This window comes from Cimex lectularius, unplaced genomic scaffold (assembly GCF_000648675.2).
Source record: "Cimex lectularius strain Harlan isolate CLEC.00 unplaced genomic scaffold, Clec_2.1 scaffold32, whole genome shotgun sequence".
NCBI lineage: Eukaryota > Metazoa > Arthropoda > Insecta > Hemiptera > Cimicidae > Cimex > Cimex lectularius.
The window spans coordinates 1,717,070-1,740,264 of record NW_019392689.1 but is presented as its reverse complement, the minus strand read 5'-3'; the positions used below and the strand labels follow the sequence as shown (position 1 = coordinate 1,740,264).

The following is a 23,195-nucleotide window of genomic DNA, read 5'->3' as shown; positions in this document are numbered from 1 at the left end:
AAGCCAGAAATACTTCTTATAATTTAAGCAAGTTCAGTTCAAAACGATTTTTGCTGTAGTGTCTTTAAAGTTTGATGTAAAGTCTTAGTTTGCTTGTATATTGATAACCCCATTATGTTTAAAGGTCTATTGACCAAAACTTCTTTCAATTAATGATTTGTTTAATGTAAGGTCTTGGTTGAAATAAAAAAGTTAGTGTTACGTGCGGGATTCGAACCCACGACCTTCGGCTATATACGCCGCTGCTCTTCCACCTGACCTTTCGTGACTTCGCTCCACTCGGACATCAACTCGCCTTCGCAACCTGTAACCTTTTGATTTTTACCTCTTTTGTTGCCATTTTTCAGATGTCAAGTAATCAAGATCTCAGCGATTTATGAAGTGGCCACGGGGAGCTGTTAATGAAGTGATACTTATTTTTCTTATTAAATCCATTATGTTTAGTGGTCTACTGACCAAGTTACTCTTTCAAATAAATATTCTTTTTATGTAAGGTCTTGATTGAAATGAAAAAGTCCGAATCCCGCTCGCCTCACAAACTCTTTCAGTTCAACCAAGACCTTACATAAAAAGAATAATTATATTGGTAACATTTTTTTTACGGGCAAATTTATGGTGTCAACTGAACTGTCGTTTTTTCTATTTATTTAGAAATCGTGAGATGCGGTGTGATGTAGGTTTCAGAAAAACATTTTGTTTATCGTGCCAACGTTTCAATCTTTATTGAGATCATCTTCAGGGCTCAATAAAGATCGAAACGTTGGCACGATAAAGAAAATGTTTTCTGAAACCTACATCACACCAGACCCATCTCACGATTTCTAAATAAATATCGATTAACGGTCACTAATCACCACACATATCGTTTTTCTATCGATGATTCCCCAGTGTAGTTATTTATGTATTAATCGTAATTAAGGGTATTGGTCTGTGAGTCGGCGAACAGATGCTGAACCGGCAAAGCGTCACTTATTTGGTCCGTGTTCACTCGTGGGTTTGTTGTTTCAGCATAGCGCCGTCTTCAGTGAGAAACTGAAGACAGATGCAATACACTCTGCTGGGTATAAGTATTTATGTATTGTTTCATACAGTTAAGACATTGTAAATTTACATTTTTATTCCCTACAAGGTTTGTTTGTGATATTTTTTATTGGAAGTTGTGTTGGGTTGTATGATAGTGAGAGAAACATAACTATAGTTTGATAGTTACCTATTATCTTAGTCCACCTGTCCTTGATGATTTTAGGCATTTCGCAATCTTCAGTGTTTTTGGGTGATTTGTGTAGAGAGAAGTTTTAGTTGCGAGGCTGTATGAGTTACTAGCATGCGAATGCGGAGACAAATACATCGGGGAATTAAGAAAAATTAAAGATATATACAAATAAACAAACATCAAATGGTTTAGGAACATCGACGGACAGTCGAATTATGCGTCTCAACAAACAGAAAAACAACCGCGAACATCGTCAATAAAAACAAGTATGAAAATTTTACACAACGTAAAAAGCGGACTAAAATGGATATTTAGAAATATATGTTCAACACTCAAAAACTCATAAATACACAATATAATTAAAACATTACACAGATTAAAAATGAAAAGGACCGAAAATCAAAAAGAACTAGAACAATAAAAAAAATCCGGCAATCCATCAAACACACCGACAAACAATACTAATCCTTAGACAACCCCCCCCTCCAACAGATGATAGGCAATCAAACTATAGATTTATCACTCCCACATACAAGAATAAAAAATCTATCGTAGACCGAAATGGTTTTTTTGAGACATTTTGTTTGTTTAGTTTAAGGAATGAATTGGCAAAATGTGTCTGAAATATTTTCCATGGCTGCTCCAGCCTGGACGGGCGAAAGCGGATTATATAAACAAGTTGGAGAACAATAAAAGATTCCAGCCATGACCCATCTCCCAGGCGCTCCCTTTTACGTAAAAACGGTGGGGAAGATTTAAAGGAAATGAGGAAAAACGTGAACTGTCGGGGGATTCTCGCGTAGGCCGCAACTCGTTATACACGGCCCGTCGGGCCTCGCGTGAGAGAAACCGCCACCGGCCAAAACATTGTGTTTTCCGATTGTTAATTTAGAATCCCATTTCATGCTGGAGTGACAGACGCGCTTTTACTTTTTTTTATTTCAACTGCTTGGATTCAGTTTCGCGCCGACTTGTTAGCATGCCGCACTTGGAGAAATCGCCGTTCGAAAGGTTGGTTAAACGCTTGTTTATTGACTTTTTTCTTTTTTCCTACGATAGATTTTCGCAATTTATCGGTAACATGCATTACTACATAAATCATTTTGCATTCCTATAAATCATGATGGATAGGGGCCAACAGACGTGATACCGGCTGTTTTTTCAATCGATAAGACAAGATGTGGTTAGTGGATTTTCATATTTTTTTAATAATTAACTAACTTTTTCATCGTGTTGACATCAAAAACAAATTACGTAATCGTTGACAAAAAGTAATTCAGTTTCGCATATTATAACGTTCTTTCTCTCTCTCTCTCTCTCTCTCTCTCTCTCTCTCTCTCTCTCTCTCNAAGATTGTGGGTTCGAATCCCGCTCGTGCCATTAACTTTTTTTCATCTCAACTGAACACCTTAATTAATTGTAATGATTTAATTGGTCAAGCGGACCACGAAATTAGGGAATTATATATAATATTTATATCTTATTGTATATTCTTATATTTAATGTACTACCAAACTTCTCATATGTTTGAATAACCTCTCTCTTTCCCTCATGTATCTCCCTTTTCTTTAACCCCACATTGTCAACACCATCTCTCTCACACCAGCCCACTCCCTCTCTTCGCCCCTCTCTCCCTTCTCCTCCTCTCTTTTTCTCTCTGTTCCTCCCTCAAAATATATATTACATTTGTCTGTCCAATCCACAATGTCCGTATCCATTAGTTCTACGTAATTTCTCATTTATTCAATGGTATGTCATCTTGTGATTGTTCTTCTTTCCTACTTTCTCATCTCTTTTTTTAAATTATCTATCTCATTTAAACTATTTTAATATAACGCTCTGTTTGTCTTTTATGTTTCTTCGTCTAATTCTTCACCACTCTTCTCTCTATCTCTCTCTTTTTCCCTTCCTATTTTCCTTCTCTCTCTCTCTCTCTCTCTCTCTCTCTCTCTCTCTCTCTCTCTCCCCCTCTCTCCCTTTCTCTTTCTATTTATCTATTTACCTCTCTTCTGGAAAGTTGAAAACCTGCCATATCTATTTGTCTTGTTTTCACCATTTTAAGGTTATTTCATTTTTGATGTTCGTATCCAATGGGATGTTTAGAAGAATGATTTGGCGCAAAATTAGCTAATCGTTAGACGTTTCATCCCCGTTAATTGCCAACTAATTTTAAGGAATGCAACAGCCTCAACACAAAAATGTTTTTAAAAAAAGCTTCGTATATTGTATTTTTTCTGGATTTTTAAAGCTGCTAAAAATAAATTTATCTATGTGTCAGAATCAAAAGTTTGATGGAAAGGGTAAATAACGCGCAAATCCTCTGATGTGGAGATTTCGGGGAGTTTGTCGACCCCTTTCGCTGTCGTTGTCTTTTTTAAATCCATATTCCTGTTTGTAAGCAAATAGCACAAGTCGAATGAAAATTTCAACGTTAGGGAAATTAAACGTCCCCAACTCTCGAAACAGGCTTAACTCTTAGACAAAAACGCAATTAACGTAACAGAACATCGTCCCTTCTCGAGTCACAGGTGGTCGGCTTGTGAGGATTAGTTAATTCCCTTGTACAAATCGCGCCCGGCCGGCTTTTAATCTTTTTTCACAGCGAGGATCACCTTTCATCACCTCTCCTCGACAAAGTGCACACTCGGCAAATTGCAATTTTAATATTTAAAACGTGATCCTTCGCCGGCAAGCTCGCCGAATTGCACGGTCGTTCGAATGACGACGAGTAACTTAATTGACATTTCGTGCTTTGCAAATTAAGCATATTTTGCCATTTACAACGACGACCTACATATTTATAACCGAAATTCCTTATACCAATTTGTAGCTTTTAAAAAACAGTTTGCGTTTATGGATGTCTATCACTTTATTCGTCTTTTTTTAATTTATATCTATATATATAAAACAATTCGTGACTGACTGACAGACAAAATACAGGCCAAACCGCTGCATGTAAAGGGCTGAAATTCGTCAATGCTTTCCTTTAATGACAAGGTTAGGTTCTAAGAAAATTTTTTTTTAAATTCCAACCCTATCTCTACATGGTGTTTGGCTACTCGTGTTATAAACTTTGCCAGTAGATTCTACATTCCAAGTGGAACCAAAAAGTCCTAATTAACTAAGATCCGTACCTGAAGAGCTTCGGAATTCTTCCACTTTTTCTGATTTTTTTAAGATTTCACGGCCTTGCTTCAAATAAACAATGATAACTCCAAACCTAAAAGATTTTGGCCAAATCTGTTGGTATCATTGAAAACTACCTTAAATTGTAAACTAAACTTGTAAACCATCATGAAATAAGTGTTTTAGTAGCGAGAACTTTGATAAATATTTTTTTTCAAAGTTGAAACACTTACTAAACTACTGTTTCTAAACCTAGAGACCAGCAAATTTCAGAAAACGAAGTCCATTTAATATCCATTTTAGTGGTGCAATTGCTTTTTTAATTATTTTTTGATAAGTACTTAGTTTAGAATCACCATAGTATGTTTCCCAACTTTGAAAAAAACATGTTTTTTGCAAGTTTTCGGTGCTACTCAAACGCTCATTTCACCAACGTTTACAAATTTAATATTGATCACATCTTATTGGAATTTAACGTATTTTTCAATAGTTTTTTTTCTTCTTCTTTTTTGTACGAGGATTCGCAACAGCCGAGGTCATATAAACCCTCAGGGTTCCACTGTTTTTGAAAAAAAAAGCCCATTTGTAAGTATGTCGGGTTCGAATGCAAGGCCTCTGGATTTGAACCCGGGACCTTTACCTTACAGCGATGAGCGCCGTGTCAACGCCTAAATCGTTGCGGCCGTCGTTTTGGAGTTATCATTGTTTATTTGAAGCAAGGTCGTAAAATCTTAAAAGAATCATAAAAAGTGAAATAACTCCAAAACTGCTGGGATTCAGACCATAACTAATTAGAACTTTTTGGTTCCATTTTGAATGTAGAATCTAATGGCAAAGGTCGTACACGAGTAGCAGAACAGTTCGTGACTGGCTGACAGGTAATGTACAGAACACACCACTCGTCTAAAGGGCTGAAATTTCGGCAGTGCTGTACCATAATGACAAGGAAAGGTGCTAAGAAAGGATTTTTTGCAATTACATCCTAAGGGGATCATATGGGCAATTTATTGCTATGTACGGATAGAGGTGAACTGAGATGAATTTGAGACATGAGACATTATGTTAGAAAGCTATACTAGCATTGTGTATCACATTAGCAAGGTACGTTAAAACAGAGTCCCGCGTGGATAAAGACGAGGCTAAAAGCCTAATATATTTACATTGTTTATTGTTTTTCTATGCGAATATTGTTTGTGAGGTTGCAATCATTTTCGCCGCCCCCAGCGAAACGATTTAATTTCTCATAATAGGCAGTATGTAAGTTGATCTATTGAGAATCATCTGATGAAATTGGCCGTGTAATCTTCGGTAAACAGTCCGTGGAAAATGATATTATCTTTTAGTTCAAATTTGATTTGGATTTAACATTGCTAAAGTTATCAAAGCAAGTATTCTTAGAATAAATTTTAATAAAGTAATGTTTCAGCTTACTAATACTACTCGGACTTTCATGGAGGATTTTCATTACTATTTATAGATAAAAGAAATATATTCGTTAATTTCATTTTATATTCATAGGTTATTGTATATTACTTTTACGAAATCTCAATACGAGGTTGATATGAATTATTTTCCTTGGGTTAAGTCATCCAGAGTGGGTCAGTCAATTTCACTTTGTCATTGACCATGCCGAACCCTATTTGTGCACAATTCCCTTGTTGTACCCACGTCTGAAAAATTTATGAAAATCGTGGCAGTTTACGAGCCAACTACGAACAGGGCAGGGCGTAAGCCCGAAATTCCTGACGTTTAACTGGTTTGACAGTTGGTGTAAATGTGCAGCTGACAGTTCAAGTTGGCCAGGAAACTGCAAAAAGTACACAAATCCCGTCTGTTATTCAAAATTCTGTAGGGCTTTGGGGGAGTTACGCCAAGTAACCCAATCCCGATCCGGGGTTACTGGATAATATGAATGCATTTAGTCGTGGATATAAGAAGGTTATTCTGAAATTATAGTGATTTGCGTCCCTTTTTGAAGTTTAAACAAACCTGATTGTTTGGAAATCGTGACATGCGGTCTGGTGTGATGGTTTCAGAAAAACATTTTCTTTATCGTGCCAACGTTTTAATCTTTATCGATATCATCTTCAGGGCACAAAATGTTTGTTTTCTGGGTAATTGTGCCATTCTTGAGGTTGAGATGGGAAGTTAGTGTCCGAGTGGATCGAGGTCACGTAGCTCAAGTGGTAGAGCAGCGGCGTATCTAGCCGAAGATCGTGGGTTCGAATCCCGCTCGTGCCATTAACTTTTTTTCATCTCAACTAAAAACCTTAATTAATTGTAATGTATTAATTGGTCAAGCGGACCACGAAATTAGTGAATTTAATGATTTAAAATGAAGTATACTTCACTAAAGCTCTCCGTGGCCATTTCATTTGTCGCCGAGAATCCAATCCGATTACACGACATTTGAAAAATGGCAAAAAGGAGGGAAAATTCAAAAGGTGGGGTTGAGATGGGAAGTTAGTGTCCGAGTGGATCGAGGTCACGTAGCTCAAGTGGTAGAGCAGCGGCGTATCTAGCCGAAGATCGTGGGTTCGAATCCCGCTCGTGCCATTGACTTTTTTATCTCAACTAGAAACCTTAATTAATTGTAATATATTAATTGGTCAAGCGGACCACGAAATTAGTGAATTTAATGAATTGAGATGAAGTATACTTCACTATAGCTCTCCGTGGCCATTTCATTTGTCGCCGAGAATCCAATCCGAGTTCACGACATTTGAAAAATGGCAAAAAGGAGGGAAAATTCAAAAGGTGGGGTTGATATAGGAAGTTAGTGTCCGAGTGGATCGAGGTCACGATAGCTCAAGCGGTAGAGCTGCGGCGTATCTAGCCGAAGATCGTTGGGTTCGAATCCCGCTCGTGCCATTGACTTTTTTATCTCAACTAAAAATCTTAATTAATTTTAAAAATTGTCTTGTCCTTCTTAGAACTGGAGACGCCTTTCTTCGTGTAATCTTGAAAAACGTACAGTTCTGTAAGCTGTTAGAAATTCGGTCTCTTTTTTCGCCCTTTAACAAGTAGGATATTAGAATATATATGGACGTTGGATGATCCGAGAAACGGTTCTCTTATGCCATGTTGTGGATTATTTTATATTAAAACTCAACATGATCAGTTTGTTTTACCAACCCGGCGTTACAGTTCTGCCACGAATCATTTTACAACCTACTGAATCTCCATAAAGGCGCTGTTTTTTCTGTATTTTTGGCTTGCATCTGTACTCGGTGTTCCCCTACTTGTGTTACAAACTTTGGAAGTACATTATACATTCAAAAAGGAGCCAAAAAGTCCTAATTAACTATGATCCGTACTTAAACAGCTTCGGAATTATTTCACTTTTTCTGATTTTTTTTATGATTTCAAGACCTTGCGTCAAATAAACAGTGATAACTCCAAAACTAAAAGGTTTTGGACAAATAAGATGGTGACATTGAAAACTACCTTAAATTGTAAACTAAACTTGTAAACCATCATGAAATAATATAGCGAGAACTTTGATAAATTTTTTTTTTTCAAAGTTGAAACACTTACTAAACTACTGTTTCTAAACCTAGAGACCAGCAAATTTTATTAAATGGAGTACGTTTTCTGAAATTTGCTGGTCTCTGTTGGAATCACCATAGTAAGTTTTCCAACTTTAAACATTTTTTTTCAAAGTTACTTAAGAATTATTTAAATTTAAATTGACCCGATCCTAAATAAACGAGTACAAGATTTATTTATTTAATTTTATGTGTACAACAACTAGTTATAGAGCTAATAAAAAAAAAGATTGGTTTCAAATGTTCAAATTATTGATCAATTAGAGCAAAATTAACAAATTGAATTAGGGAAACAACATTCGTCCGAGAATATGAATTATTTGTTTCTTTTATTTAAATTTTTGGGCAATAATTGTATTTCACTACTCAGGCTTGGAGAGTTTTTTATTCTAATTTGCCACTCACTGGCAGCATCTTTATCATTCCGTGCGTATGTTTCTTCTTTATTCACTAGCGTTTTCCCTCTAAGAAAATAAATATACTTTAAAGAGAGTAAATTGGTTTTGATTCAGTTTCCTTCTCTTCAGATTTTTTATTCAGATCGTCTGATTGCGTTTTGCTTATCCTATACATTTCATTTCCCTTGAAAATTTTAAATCTTTTTTAAATGTAAGGCGTGAAAATAACCATTTTGATTGTTTATTTCGGGACAAGGTCGTATTTCCACTCTTGAACTTGAACGCCCTTGCCATTGTCGCCTTCACCTTCACTTATCTCTTGTAATATTTAAAAAAAACGCTTATGTAGCTCTAATGTTACTTATTAACTACTAAAAGCCTTGTAGATACCAGAATAGTTTTAATCGAATCTTACCGTCGGTATAAAAAGATACCATTTGACATGATGGATGAATGGTTTTTAACTCCACCAGACGGTCTCTGAAAAAATGATAAATTGAATAGTGGCATGACAAATTTTAAGTCGTTAATTTTTCACAAGGTCGACGCAAAAGTTGAAAGGTTGGAAAATTCCAATTTGGCCATTCAGTTTAATAAAGTGGGATAAATTTTTATTTTTAAATTGATTATCTTGATGATCTTTTTTCTCTTTAATGATCTGTTTAAATATTCAAATCTAATCACTTTCATATTTATATGATATTTCAATAAGAATTTTTTGTTGTTGTTGAGTAGACATAAATCGCAAACGGAATAAGTGAAGATATGTTCCTCAGGACTGAAAATATACTACAATATATAAGATTTGATCTTTCAAACTGTTGTTTCTCCGAATACGGCTCATTTCTCAGGAAGAATGATGAACACGAGTATGATGTATAATCTGGAGGAAATCGTGGGCGTTGTACGTTACCGTCGAAAAAGCCAGAAACGTCAATGTGATTTTGTTCAAAGAATTGTCCCGGAAAGTCTTATCTTAACAACCAATGGGAAAACTTGTCGCGATGGGTCAAATGATTAAATTACTAAGTTTAATTATTTTTATTATAAGCCAGGTATGATTGATGTCTGTCTCAAACGCCGTCATTTTGGTTAAATAACTGCATCATTTGTATTATGATAAGCCATTATTAATATTTAGTTACAAAGCGTGTGTTGAATTTAAACAAAAAAGCTTCTCAGACCATTGGAACATAAAATTTAACATAATTTTAAACATCCTTTTTCTTCCACATCCTACATGTATTTGTAAAATTTAAACAATGTTTATACATCCCAGGCCCTGAAGATGATCCCAATAAGGATCGAAATCGGCCCAATAAAGAAATAAAGAAAATGTTTTTCTAAAACCTATCACACCAGACCGCAACTCACGATCTCCGAAAATAATTGTCGTTACAATTCAAATCTTTTAAAAAGCATAAACTGTCGATTGAATTTGTCATAAAAACATAGATACGTCTCTACAGTCAATACAGTTAACAGCTGGCCGCACAATGTCAAAGCTTAACTCATAAAACTTCTGCCCAGAAATTCAGGGCACTAAAGGCCTAATTAACGGAATGACCCCTCAATAAACCGATTGACCCCACTTGGAGTCAGGGTGAGGACTGTACATTTCTCTAAGGTTTTAGTGGCTTTTTCCAATCTCGCCGGATATGGCGTATCGACAGTTCCTCACCGAGGTGTTACTAGATGGTGTCAGGTTAGTCAAAATGACTTTATTTTGAAAGATATTTTCATAGTTTGACCCTTCTGCATAAGTTGAAAGACTGGGAAAAATTAATCGACGATCAGTACCTCTGCATTTATGCAACGTAGAATTTATTCCAAAAAGCACACCCGAAGCAATAGCATTATCCCACACATCTCGAACGTTACAGGTACTTTATTTTTAGCCTGTTCATCATCACGTGCGTCGTTCTTGTTTCGTTCTTTGTCATTGCATATGCTGTTTTGAAATTCTTTCGAGCATTAACAAAAGATAATATTGTAAAATTTTATACGGACAGGCAAATAATTCCCCGTTATGGATCGCGTTAATTATAAAAAATAATATACGAACTACAACCAACAATGGTAGTTTAATTTTTAATTGGACAGTATGATAGGTTATTATGACGTTGTCAACATCGAAAACCAATTATGCAATTATTACCCAATTTCCTATTACGTTGTTTGATTCACGAAAATGTAACACGGTGACATTCTCCTGTCTTTCTTCTTTTCCTGTTTTTTTTCATTCCGCTTTCCACTTGCTATCTTCTACTACTCTCTCTCTCTTTCCCTCTCTCTCTCTCTCTCTCTCTCTCTCTCTCTCTCTCACCTTCTTTCCCTCTCCCTCCTCCCTCGCTCACTCCCACTCCCTCTCTCTCCCTCCCCTCCCTCACTCTCTCTCTATCTATCTATCTATCTATATCTTTCTATCTATCTGTATATCTATCTATCTCTCTGTTTTTTAACCACTAAACTTGAACTAATGTAAAAATTGTAGAAATTTCCTTTCCTTCTTTAACTATCATTTTCCTTCTTCACGTTCTCTTTCGGTCGGTTCCTTCTTAATTTCAACTTTTATCTCATTGTCACTTAGTTTTTCCAGTATAGTTTTCTCTCTGTAATTACCCTCTATCTTTGTTCACTTTCTTCTTTCACACGTTATGTTTCTCTTTGCTTTTATTTCATTTCCTTTTTTCAACTCATCTCTACTCTTCTCTGTTCACCATTCAATTTTCGCGCTTTTCTTTTTCTAACTATACTCGGTCTTTCAGGTCATCTTCGTCTTTTGTTCACTTCCCCTTTCGAACTCTACTCGATACATTTCCTGCGATAATTATAGTATAACAAAAATTTCTTTTATTCTCTCTCTCTCTCTCCCTCCCTCTCTCTCTCTCCCTCCCTCATTCTCTGTTTTCTATCCCTTTCTTTCACTTCCTCTTCTCACCTCTTCAATTTCTCTCTACTCGTCCATTTTAACCACTCCCTTTTCTACTAATATTTCGTTTTGGTAACTTCTTCTCTTTCTCTTTTTTCACGTCCCTTCTCGATTTTTTCTATTCTCTTTTCACTGCTTTTATAATTACATTAAATGCACAAATTCTCACCCGTTTTCCTGTTTCTCTTGTCTTCTTTCACTTCCACCTGCCGTCTTATGACTTTCTTTTTACCATAGCTCTTCAACGCGTCTTTTCCCAAAATTAATCTATATCTTTTTTTATCCTTCTCTTCACCACTCTTCTCTCTCTCTCTCTCTCTCTCTCTCTCTCTCTCTCTCTCTCTCTCCCTCTATCTATCTATCTATCTAATCTCTTTCTCTTTGAAAATATTTCTCTTTATTCGTGTTATGCTTTATCATTCCTTTCGCTTTCACTTCTCTCCTTTTAGAAGTTTTCCCAAGTTACTTTCTTACTACTTTCTCTTTTTTCCGGTAGATATTTTTGTATCTGTTTCCTTAATTTTTTCCTTGCCTCTTTCCTCTCATTTTCATTAATTTCTTGCGTTTATCAAATTAATTATCTGTTATAAAATTATTAAATCAATAAAATAAACTAATTACATTTTTCTCAATACTACTTTTTAATTGCAAATTAATCTAAAATACACCGACAGACAAAAAAGTTCTCACGCTTAATATTTTTAATAATTTTTTTATACAATTCTCCATTGTTACCTTACAACAATATTTGGTTTGTTTTACCTTTAAAGTCCTTATCCGTAATACCTATTATTAGAGGTAAATAAAACACAGATAAAATCTATGTGTGTTTGCAATTGAATTTTGCAAATAAATCTTTGAAAAGTCAATCTCTTCTTTGTTGGTTTTTCAGTAAAGTTTCTTTCCAACTTGATTTTTTGTAAGTTCTACCATTTTTAAGTTGCAAATTTGTTTGAGTGTTGGTTTTAAGTGATACAGATTCGTCTAGGATCATAGCATTGTTGTAAGATGGAAGAAGTCAAGCGTATATGGCCAGGGTGCTCAACACTCCCACAACAACTATCAGAAGGATCTTCCACCTTTACGAAGATGATGAAGGCATGGATCGTTTAGGGATGGTGTCAGTTGTCATGTCAGTTCAGTAAGACTTTCAGAAGGTGGATTATGTGCGAGAAGGCCTCCCATTGGTCCAGAACTTCTGATAAGACACAAAACAACTCGGTTAAGTTTCGCAAGAAATCTCTTCAATTGGTCTTAGCAAGATTGGGCTAAAATCTTGTTTTCGGACGAGAGTTTTGTTTGAGATCTTCGCGATAGAGTCGCCTTCTCTCTCTAGGGGGTGCGCGGGAGACCGAGCTGATGTATTTCGGCTTAGGTAGCCCTTTGCGCGCGGCATACGGTCTGATGCTCAATGCAGGCCCGGCCACTTGGAATGGACAAGCGGGGAGCGAGGTTGTCTTGGCCCTTCGGGGCTGAGCTGCCTCTACACCAATGCTGCGGCAGTAACACCATTCTGTCGTATGCGGAGTTGCGTCAGCTCTCATTTTGAGAATCAAAACATCCGATAAGGCCGAATAGGCTAGGTGTGGACGTTAAAGATCCTCAGAGTACTTTTTAAGATGACCGAGTATGCGGGAACCTCATGTAGTCCCGACTTAAACCCTACCGAAAACCTTTGGGACGAGTTGGCAAAGAGAGTAAAAAGTCTCCCAGTGGTGACAGAGAATTTTCAAAAATTAAAAATGGCGTTGTTAGGGGAGTACGAAGATATTCCACAGCACTGCATTCAAAATCTCATACATTCGATGTCACGTCGATGCAAGCTGTGATCTAGGCAAAAAGAGGAAATACTCAGTACTGATTTGAATATTTTCTTGATTGTTTCCATAGCAATATTTCTGGTGAAATTGTTTTGGTCAGTTTAATTTGGCTTTTTTTGTTATTAATTGTAACGATTGCTACTAAAAAATGAAGTTGCGACGTTTTTTTGCTCTTAATGTATAACTAAAGTAATTTTCTAATAGTTTAATAAGTCATAGAATATTTATGAACATACGAATATATGGATGAAACATGGAAAATATTGACACTAAACAGCAAAATAATAGATTTTTTATTTAATTTTGACTTAAACTTAGTAATATTGTTACAAATTATTTGGTTTATTACAATACAGATGCCATAACAATATTGTAAAGTTTTTGTCAATTAGTTGCTATTGCAGTTAGCGCAGGTAAAAGGTACAATTATGCTGATATAATTTTAGGAAGTGGGCTGTAAAAATTTTCAAATGACATTTTTTATTATCTCAAAACCAATGATTTTGTCGAAACATTCTATTAATTAACGAGAAGAGCAATTGAAAACCCGTGACAGTGAGAATATTGAAATGAATGCCGGTGGACAAAAGGCATTGTATTGCTTTCGATCGAATCTCCGCTACAAATGATTCTATTTTCGGCCCTGTCGTGGCGATTGTTTCGAATTAACATTCGACCCGAGGATAAAAGACGAATTAATACATGTCAAATTGTAAATCAAAGTCTCCTTGAAAGTCTCCGGCCAAAAATAATACACAAATTGTCGATGGAAAGTGCCTTATAAATAGTTAATGATGAAATTTCCAAATTCAAAACTAATGCTCAACAGGCAGAACTCTCGGTTTTCCTTGATAAAGCATTCATGAATAGGAAATCAAGTCTATAAGTCCTACTTTTACTTCTTAAATGTAGAACGTCTTAAATTAAAAAAACTTCTTTCTAGTTTTAATTTTTTTTTGATTTACTGCTATATGTAATTGTGATTCTTTCAGTTTCTTCAAACGGCTATCCCGTTATAAAATAAATCTCGGTATTTCTTGGAAGGAAACGAGGTAAATTGAAGGAAGCATAAAGCTCCCTTGTTTTCATTACAGAGGCAAAATGTCTCCGACGTAACGTCATTATTCAGGTAACCAGTGAAATCGTCCGAATAATGCGTCGACGAACTTCCTTTAAGTATATGCTCTAGTTATTCGGTTTAACAACATTTCACCCCCCCTTTATTGAATGTACAAATCAACTAAACGAATATCCGGCTTTGAACTCCTGTTTTTTCTTGATTGTCAGGGAGGCTATTTTTGAGTATTCTTCCAGATAAAAAAAAATATCACTTTTATTGCCTCTAACGCACAGCTGTATATTCACTCAAATTGAATATATATTACAACTGAATATAAAAAGACTAAATGTTATATATTTACAATAATGTTTTACTTTTTGTTCCAGGGTTTTTAAGAAGAGTTCGCCTAATGGAAAAGTAAGTTTTTACTTATTACTTAAAATAAGAAGTTTTATAGTTTTCTTAAATAATAAAAGTTTTTTGGAATTTTAAAGGTTTGTAAGTAAAGTATAAATTAAGGGGTATTCACAATGTTTGTTAGATATTAACTCGAATAGAGAAATGTCCAGTAAGATCGTGAACGCCCCCTTCTTTTCTTAGCATGTTAAATGTTAATTTTTCCGAAATGCTGCGCGTGGTGGCCGATAGAACCAAAAATAAAGGTACAACAGACGTTGAAGGCTTGTTGTTGTTCGTTTTGGTTTTGTTTTGTACTATATTGTAAGGCGACAAAAGTTAGTAAAAATGCAAAATTAATCAAATTCAATTCACTAGTTTTCGTGGTCCGCTTGACCAATTTATCCTAACCTACGCTCAAACGACTAGCAATATTAATGAAGGTTTTTAGTTGAGATAAAAAAGTCAATTTCACGAGCGGGATTCGAACCCACGATCTTCGGCTAGATACGCCGCTACTCTACCACCTGATCTATCGTCACATCTCAATCCCACCTTTTGAATTTTCCCTTCTGTTTGCTTCTTTTTTTTTGAGATGGGAATTTGGTGTCCGAGACGTTGACTTTTTTATCTCAACTAAAAACCTTAATTAATTGAAAGATATTAATCAAACTCTTTCATTCACAATGCTATCTATTCCCTCGTACACGCTTCAATTCGTGCCGACGTACCTAAATTGTATCCTAACATCTAACAGCCCACAACCTTATTGGATAGGGGATGTATCCACTATGAATGAGCGTATAAGGACAGGTCATAATTAACAAAAGAAATGTATTTGTCTGATTTAATTAATGCGTATTTAAGAATAAAAATATGTGTAAACAAAAAATAGCTGTTGAATTCATGGGTACCATGTTGATAACCTACGCTCAAACGACTAGCAATGTGTCTACACCTTCGACTTACGTCTTAACATCTAACATTAGTCCTACCCAGATCGAGCACTGGTAAATATCCGATTCTTACAAGTCTACGTCATCATTTTTCTCGATCTAACTCGACTTTACAGAGTTAACAGGTAATTCACTAATTTCGTGGTCCGCTTGACCAATTAATATATTATAACTAATTAAGGTTTTTAGTTGAGATAAAAACCTTAATTAATTATAAGAGTTAACAGGGTTAATACAAAGATCGTCAATATCCCTATAAATTCAATGGACTTATAACAGTATACAGGATGTCCTTTTTAGATGGCACGGCTGAATTTCTTTTGACCCATTGACGCAAAAAAATCCTGTTTAATATTTTCTAGTCTGGTTTCAAATTTTATCTATTTTTGCAGAAAAATTATACAGGGTATCTCAGGCACAGTTCAACTTCATAATTTCAAATACAACTCTATACATCCTGACATATCATTTTAAAGGATTTTTGACTCTGAAAACAATGGTGCAATCGGCATTTAAATTGGTCAAAAAATGACAAAGTTATGGCAAAAAGAAACTGGCAGAAATTTCGACCAGGAGCTGAATATTTTACTGTATTTTGGTGAAAATCCGAATTCCTCTTTCCGAAATGTTAGAAGGGTTTTAGGTTTAAAAAAAATTAAATTAGAGATGTACTCCGGACTTACAATTTTAAGCCGTATCGCTCTCATCTTATCTAGGGACTTCTGGACTCTGATTATGAGAGGCGTCTAACGTTCCTTGCACAAATCTTGATTTGGGAGGCTGAAGAAATCGTTCTTCCAACCATCCTATGGACTGATGAATCCAAGCTCACCTCCAATAGCATACTAGACCGTCGGACTTTTCGAATGTGGGCAGAGGAAAATCCGAAATTTTCGTACTCTTGTCATCGTCAGATGGTGCAGTCTCAACGTTTGGTGTGGACTTCTCGGAAATAAATTAATTGGTTCTTATTTCTACGAAAACAATTTAAATGGAGGTCAGTTCCTCAATTTTTTGTGGGAGGTTTTACCAATACCATTGGATGATGCTCCTCTGCAACAACGACAAAGAATGATTCTCCAGCTTGATGGATGCCCCGCATAAAATTCTATGCACGTGAGACGTTATTTGAATCGTCACTTCCGAGACAAATGGACAGGACCTCATGGCCCGATCTGTTGGTCTCCTCGATCACCCGATTTAATACCACTTGACTATTTTCTATGGGGCCATTTAAAAAAGGTGTCCACGCCAATAATAACCCAGCAACCTCAGTTGAAGAACTACGGCAAAGGATAGAAAATGCTTGTCAACCCATCTCCCCTGACTCTATCGCTCTGAGCACCGGTGAAGAGTGGTTCAAAAGAGCAAACTAAGTAGCAAAGCAAATGACTATTTTGTGTTCAAACGTTTTGCCATAACTTTGTCATTTTTTGACTGATTTAATTCCGATTACACCATAGTTTTCAGCGACAAAAATCCTTTAAAATGTTTTTTTTTTTTTTCGTCATCGTGTGAGAAAAATTCAGCCGGGCCATATAAAAAGGACACTGTATATAATGAGGGGAATTTCTCAAAACTGCGAAAGTGTTGGTCGGAAACGTCTTTTAGTGTATCACATATTAAACAAATCTGAAAAATTTATCCTAGGGATGATGTTCATCTTTTAAAAATGGCACAGCAATTCAACAATAGCAAGGAATGGCATGCCTAAGAGTTCGCTGATCTCCAGAATGTTAAAAGAAATGTTTAAAATAGAATATTTACAATAATGATAACTGCATCATCACTGAGAATGGTAGAAACTATAGACAACAAAATTTCATAGCTATATATCAAGATTTATGATCAAATAGATTGGAGATCGACATAATAACAAATTACATGAATTGAAAATAAACAGGGAGGACCGTGAACCAGGTGATGCTAACAGAATTATCATAAGAAAGCAAAAAAATCAATCAAAATAATGTAGGTTAAAATTGATGTTCTTTTACTGAGGCTGCTGAAATACGACAAATAGCGAGGATAATTCTTAGTTCTTCGAGAACGATTACAAAAGACGATCTGAATAGTTCTCAGAATTATGTTACCATTTATGATCACATTCCCTAGAGATCACTGTATTGAAGAAAACGCCTGAGATACAAATAAATGTGAGTTTGGACAGACAATGCTTCAAGCAACAACTTGAAAACAACAAAAAAGAGAAACGTACCCCGCTATACTTCGGAATGTATCATCATTACGCCTGAGATGCAAATAAACAGCGAGGAATGACGGACCACAGAATGTACATGTGCCGATAGTTCATAGTCTTTCCAGAAGTATAAAAAGTGATAGAAAATTTCTGCCTATATGTCCATTTATGATCACATAACCAAAGATCGCTGTAGTATCGAAATACCTTGTGTGCAAATAAACAGCGAGGATTGACGGACTAGAGAAATGTACTGTGCCTTCAGTAAGAGCTTTAGAAAGAAAAAATTGTGTAAAGTTTATGGCATTACGTCAGATTTGAACATCACTTACTGTGGAATTGGAAAACTTACAAACAAAGAGATCTGGTGATAATTATCCTATTAAATATATTTAATCCTTAGTTCTTTCAGAATTGTTAAAAATGATAGCAAAAGTTCATACTGTTGATCGAATTTTATCATCACTTAATGTGGGTTTGAAAACCGACAAATATCTAGGTCTGGTGGACCTGATAGTTCTCTTCCAGGACGATTAAAACCGAAAGACGACGAAATACAGCTACACATCAACATTTATGATAAGATATACTACAGTTCGCTGTAATAACGAAACGCTTGAGATGCAAATAAACAGAACAAAAAACGAAAAATGTTTTGACCTATAGATCGAAATGGAACGGCATCTATTGATGATTTCTTCAAGGTTGATGTGTCAACAGTTATCCAGATGATTAAAACATCAGAATTAACGATAACATAAGTTTTAGATCGAAACGGATCTTTACTTTTTGATGAGATTCGTAAGCTATTTTTAAAACCGACTAACATGGATGGATCAGTATTTTCAGAATGTTAAAAGAACATTGTTGATAACATGCACTGCAGATCGCTATAATGATGAAATGTTTTTAAGCAAATAAACCGATCCAGAAAATGTACAGTGCTCTTAGAAGGATGTTAAAAAAATATTTACACTACAGATTGAAATTAATCATCATTCATCACTTACTGAGGTGTGATTCGGGTTGTTCCGAACAACGATATTAATTTGAAAACGGATTATTAGGTTCAGCGGATCAGAGAGTTCTTACTTCTTTCAGAGCAATGTAAAACAAAAGAGCACAAACCCTAAAGCTATGTCAAGTCGATGCTCACCATAATACCTAAAGGAAATGCATATAAACAACCAGGATTGACGGACCGGATTGATAGATTTCCAACTATAGAATGCAAAAATTTTTGCATATGTATGTCAAACTCTGATTTTTTTCCAGTAACACTAGAGGAACGGCGTTTATTTGTTGCCCGTTCCCTAAATAAGACTAGGGGCATTCACAAATTTACTACCATTAAATCTGATATTAATTTACATAATATTGTATTTTTAAGTGTAACAGTCTTTTATTTACTTTTTTACAATGAAAATTTGGGGTAGATTCAGATGAATTTATTTTTTTAATAGATAGGATATACAACATGGATTTTAACTATTCATGTAAATTAACAAATAAATTAAATAGCGGCAATTCAATAATTAGTCTTAAATATAGTTAATTATCACATTCAAATTACAACAAAACACAATCACTTCTATCAATCGTCGATATCGTCAATCTTCTTTCAGATAAATATGTTCCACAAATTTCAGAAAATCTTCCTGGAACTTGTGGATCAGTATTTCCTCGCTTGTTGGCCATTTTTCTCCATTATGAATAATTTTTTGGGTCAGAGTTGCAAGTTTGCTTTCGAACATTATAAATGAGGTGTTTCCATGTTCGCTGTTCACCACAGTTGCAGAAAGGGTCGTTAATTATTTTCGAAAAAACCTTTTGATTGCTGGGCCTTTTTCTGTATTCGTCCATTCATGTTCCCATTGGGTCATTGTCCTCTTCCCTTATGTCTTTTTTACGTACGAAATTGGCACTTGGGTGAATAAAGCTACCAATTTTTCATCATGGGCTTCTTTTTTTGCATAGCTATCTACTAGCTCGTTTATGATTTGAAGCAGGCAATTTTCCCAGAAGTCTTTTAAAATAAAAGAGAGAGAAAATTTCACATTTATATAACTTTTAAAATTATCATTGCTTATAAAGGATATTACATATTTTTAACGGAAGACATCAGCGAGGAATGTCGGTCCAGATAGATGTCAAGAAAAAAAGATAAGAAATGTTTCTAGCCATAAGTTGAAAATAATCATCTCTTATAAATGATCTGTCCATGTCGGCGAAAACCTTGAGAAAACAAACAGCGAAGATTTACGGACCATCGGGTTGAAACTTTTTCCTGAAACTGTTTCACATTCAAGGTCAATATCGAATATAATATACTATATTGTATTTCTGTTGTTAACACATCATTAGTTTCATTGTATATCAAATCACCTATTTGATTTATTAGCGCGCTTCCCAAGTGTCTATTTATCAGTTTTTCACTGTCAGTTTTGTGTTTAAATATTTAATAATTAGCTTGCAGCACGTAAGAGTTACATTAAACCATAATTAACATTGAACCTAATCGGTTTATTCACCGTGGAAACACTTATTAAATAAACTAGCAGTAAATATAGGTGGTTTGTCGTTCGGTTTGTCGGGCCTCTTATGATCAGGAAAGCCTGATGGGCTATAACAATCAAAGTCGTTCATCCATAATTTCTGCGGGTTTTCATGCTTGCAACATGAAAGCAGATGCTTGATTGTTGTTTTGGCATACTTTCTTATGTTTAAAATAAAAACTACATGTTAAAGTAAAGCTTCTTCGTTTAAGAATCTCTTCTATGTACTAAAGTTATATGGTGTTGTGTTTGGAAAGCAATAAGTTACGTGAGCTTAGCTCTGTATTGAACACATAGTGGTAACTTTTAACTGTTTTCATCAGGACTGAATAGAATTTAAAGATCTTCTATGAGAACTTATAACCTCATTTTGGTCGCGTCTGTGTTAATGTCCCATGATGCCCTCGGCGAAATGTAAAGAGGGTGATACCAGACTGAACGTATTGACGGTTCTTTTTCCCCGATCAACAAATCGCTTCGGCACAGAGATGTTTCCAACTTGACCCTGTTGTGCCAGAATTTTCTAATTTTTCTCACGTGAAAGGCGCATAAAAACGTCCATGGGAAAAGCACAGCGATGCCAGGTGAACCCCTGGCTGGCACTTTTATCGTCGGTTCCGGTTTTATTGTAACATCAAAAGCAAGATTAAATGAATAAGGAGTCTTTCGAATTGAAATGAGGCCTCTGTTTCGTTTGAGGGAAATTGAACCCGATCAAAAAAAAAAATCCCCTTTAAACACTTGTGTTTTAATCCTAATCGTTTCTTTTGTGTAAGTAATATAAGAAAATTATTTCAAGGAAAATAACTATTGAAGTGGTTGAATTTTAAACTGAAATGCCTACAATAGGCTTAGAAGAATTTTTACCCATAGAAGGTGATAATTAAAACAAAACTATTTGTTAAAAAAATATATATGTACACAATATTTAAACAAGTGGTATTGTTCTATTAATTATTGCGCCGTTGTGTATATTTTTCAAACCTCCCCTTGAGAGACATGCAATAAATCACACTGTTTCTTCTGGTATAGCCCATAGGCTTCGATGGGAAAACAATAAGTCAAACGAGGCACAGGTGGCATAGATACTTGAAAAGGACTTAGCATTCTTGTCAGCTAGATTGTACTTTTAATTTATACTTTCGACATCCCGACATTTAAAATCTAATCATGGTTGTATACTTACCTGGGTTAAATTGTTTTAATAAGCTGTGCATGTGTGGCAAAGTAAGCAATCGATTTTTGTGCCCCCGGTGTGGTGAACGGGAGGGATGGTGGGCGTGTTAGCCCCTCTCCTCGAGGTATGGTATGCTATGGTGATAAGGATACTAAGAAGCTGGGTTTGTACTCCCCAGGCACTACAGCCTTCTGCCTCATTGTACCTTCCTAGTTCCTTAGTTTAGTGCAATAGATTCTATCCTTCTCCATAGAACTGTCAGGTCATTGACTGTCGATGCTACATTTTCATTCTCTGTTTTTTCGTATGCTAGGTTGAATCTCCATTGAGCTGTTGCTTCGCATTCGAAGATTATATGGGTGGCTGTTTCCTCCTCCTCGTTACATAATCTGCAGATGGGATCTTCGTTGTATATGCCCATGTTTTGTAGATGTTTTCTCAGATGCCAGTGACCGGTTAGTAGTCCTATCACTCCTCTGAGTTCTCTCCTCGAAGACGTAGACTTTTCCATTGTTCCATTGGTACTTCGATGTTCCTGGTTTTTATCCACGTCTCCCAGACTGCCAAGAGTAAAAGGAACACGACTAGTTAAAGGTGCTCTATTTCTCCTCCTACGGCGCGGATGGTGGTGCTTCGTGGCCATTCGTCGGATGCTGGATCCGTCGAGCATCTAGAAGATATCTAACAATCTAGAGGATTGCAATCAACAACATGAAACATGGGTAGTGAGAATAACCCCCCCCCCCCAAAAAAAAAGTTCATCAATGAGATTTCATTCCATTTGAATTATTTTTAAAAGATGGCCTCTAGTCTTTAATAAGCATTGCATAATAAATAAATATCATTGGTATATAGTTAGGATACACACTCAGCAGTTCTCTACAATAAATCAAATATATGCGAACGAGTTTGCGAAATTTTCTTCCGCAAAAAAAATCTTTAAAATTCTTCTTAAACGGAAACAGAAGGTATGATCAACTTCTTGGATATAACTATACGGAAAAAATATGGTAAACATGGTTTTTCGATACATAGAAAACTCACTCATACAGACTTAGTTGTTCTTAGATTATCGAACCACCCTTGGATACACAAAATGGCTGGTTTCAGGTCAATGGTGCACTGATCATTGTCAGTGCCTATGTCAATCGAAAACGCGTGCAAAGAAATAGAAATAATCAACTCTTTACCACTTATGATTGGATATGAAATGCTAATAGTGAACAGGTTAAAAAATAAGATCATGAGGTTTTACACGTTGAAAAGGTTCTAAAACATAATAAATTCCCAAAGTACAGGAGACTAATATACCTAGATAAGCAAGCACTAACTTTAATTAAGCCATTACGGGACATAGGAGCAGGACGTGCTTTTTACAATGGAAAACGTGGGAAAATAACATGATAAAATAAAGAAGAAAAATGAACTGCACCATAGCTGTGCACACAAAATGAAGTGCTAGCAAGAAATCGCGGAATATATTGAAAGAAGTGGAAGACAAAAACCAGGATAAAGAATATTTGATGGGGTAGAAAGAATAGAAAAGTTGGAAGATAAAGTAAATAAAATGAAAGACGAAGCAGAACAATGGACTAAGAAAATAAAAGCAGAAAGAGAGAAAGGTGAAAGGACGAAAATTAAATAGTTCGGATTAGAAGAATGGGAAGAATAGATTAGAAGAAGTAGAGGAAACTTTAAGTTTAAAACAAGATATAGATGGGAAATATGTATAATGTAACGGGGAGGTACGAGAAGGAATATGTACCATATGATCGTAACGAGCCATAACTTCTCAAAAGATGAATTTACAGTTC

At 35.5% G+C, this 23,195-nt stretch overlaps 1 protein-coding gene across 5 annotated transcripts in view; it reads left to right on the top strand.

The window, feature by feature from the left end:
* LOC106671975 (beta-arrestin-1) overlaps positions 1-23,195 on the top strand; it is a 190,687-nt gene that overhangs the window by 135,308 nt on the left and 32,184 nt on the right. For all 5 annotated transcript variants that reach the window (XM_024225878.1, XM_014403004.2, XM_014403005.2 and 2 more), the window contains one exon: positions 14,484-14,514. In XM_024225878.1, coding sequence (XP_024081646.1) covers positions 14,484-14,514 — 31 coding nt within the window. The remainder of the gene's footprint in view (positions 1-14,483; positions 14,515-23,195) is intronic.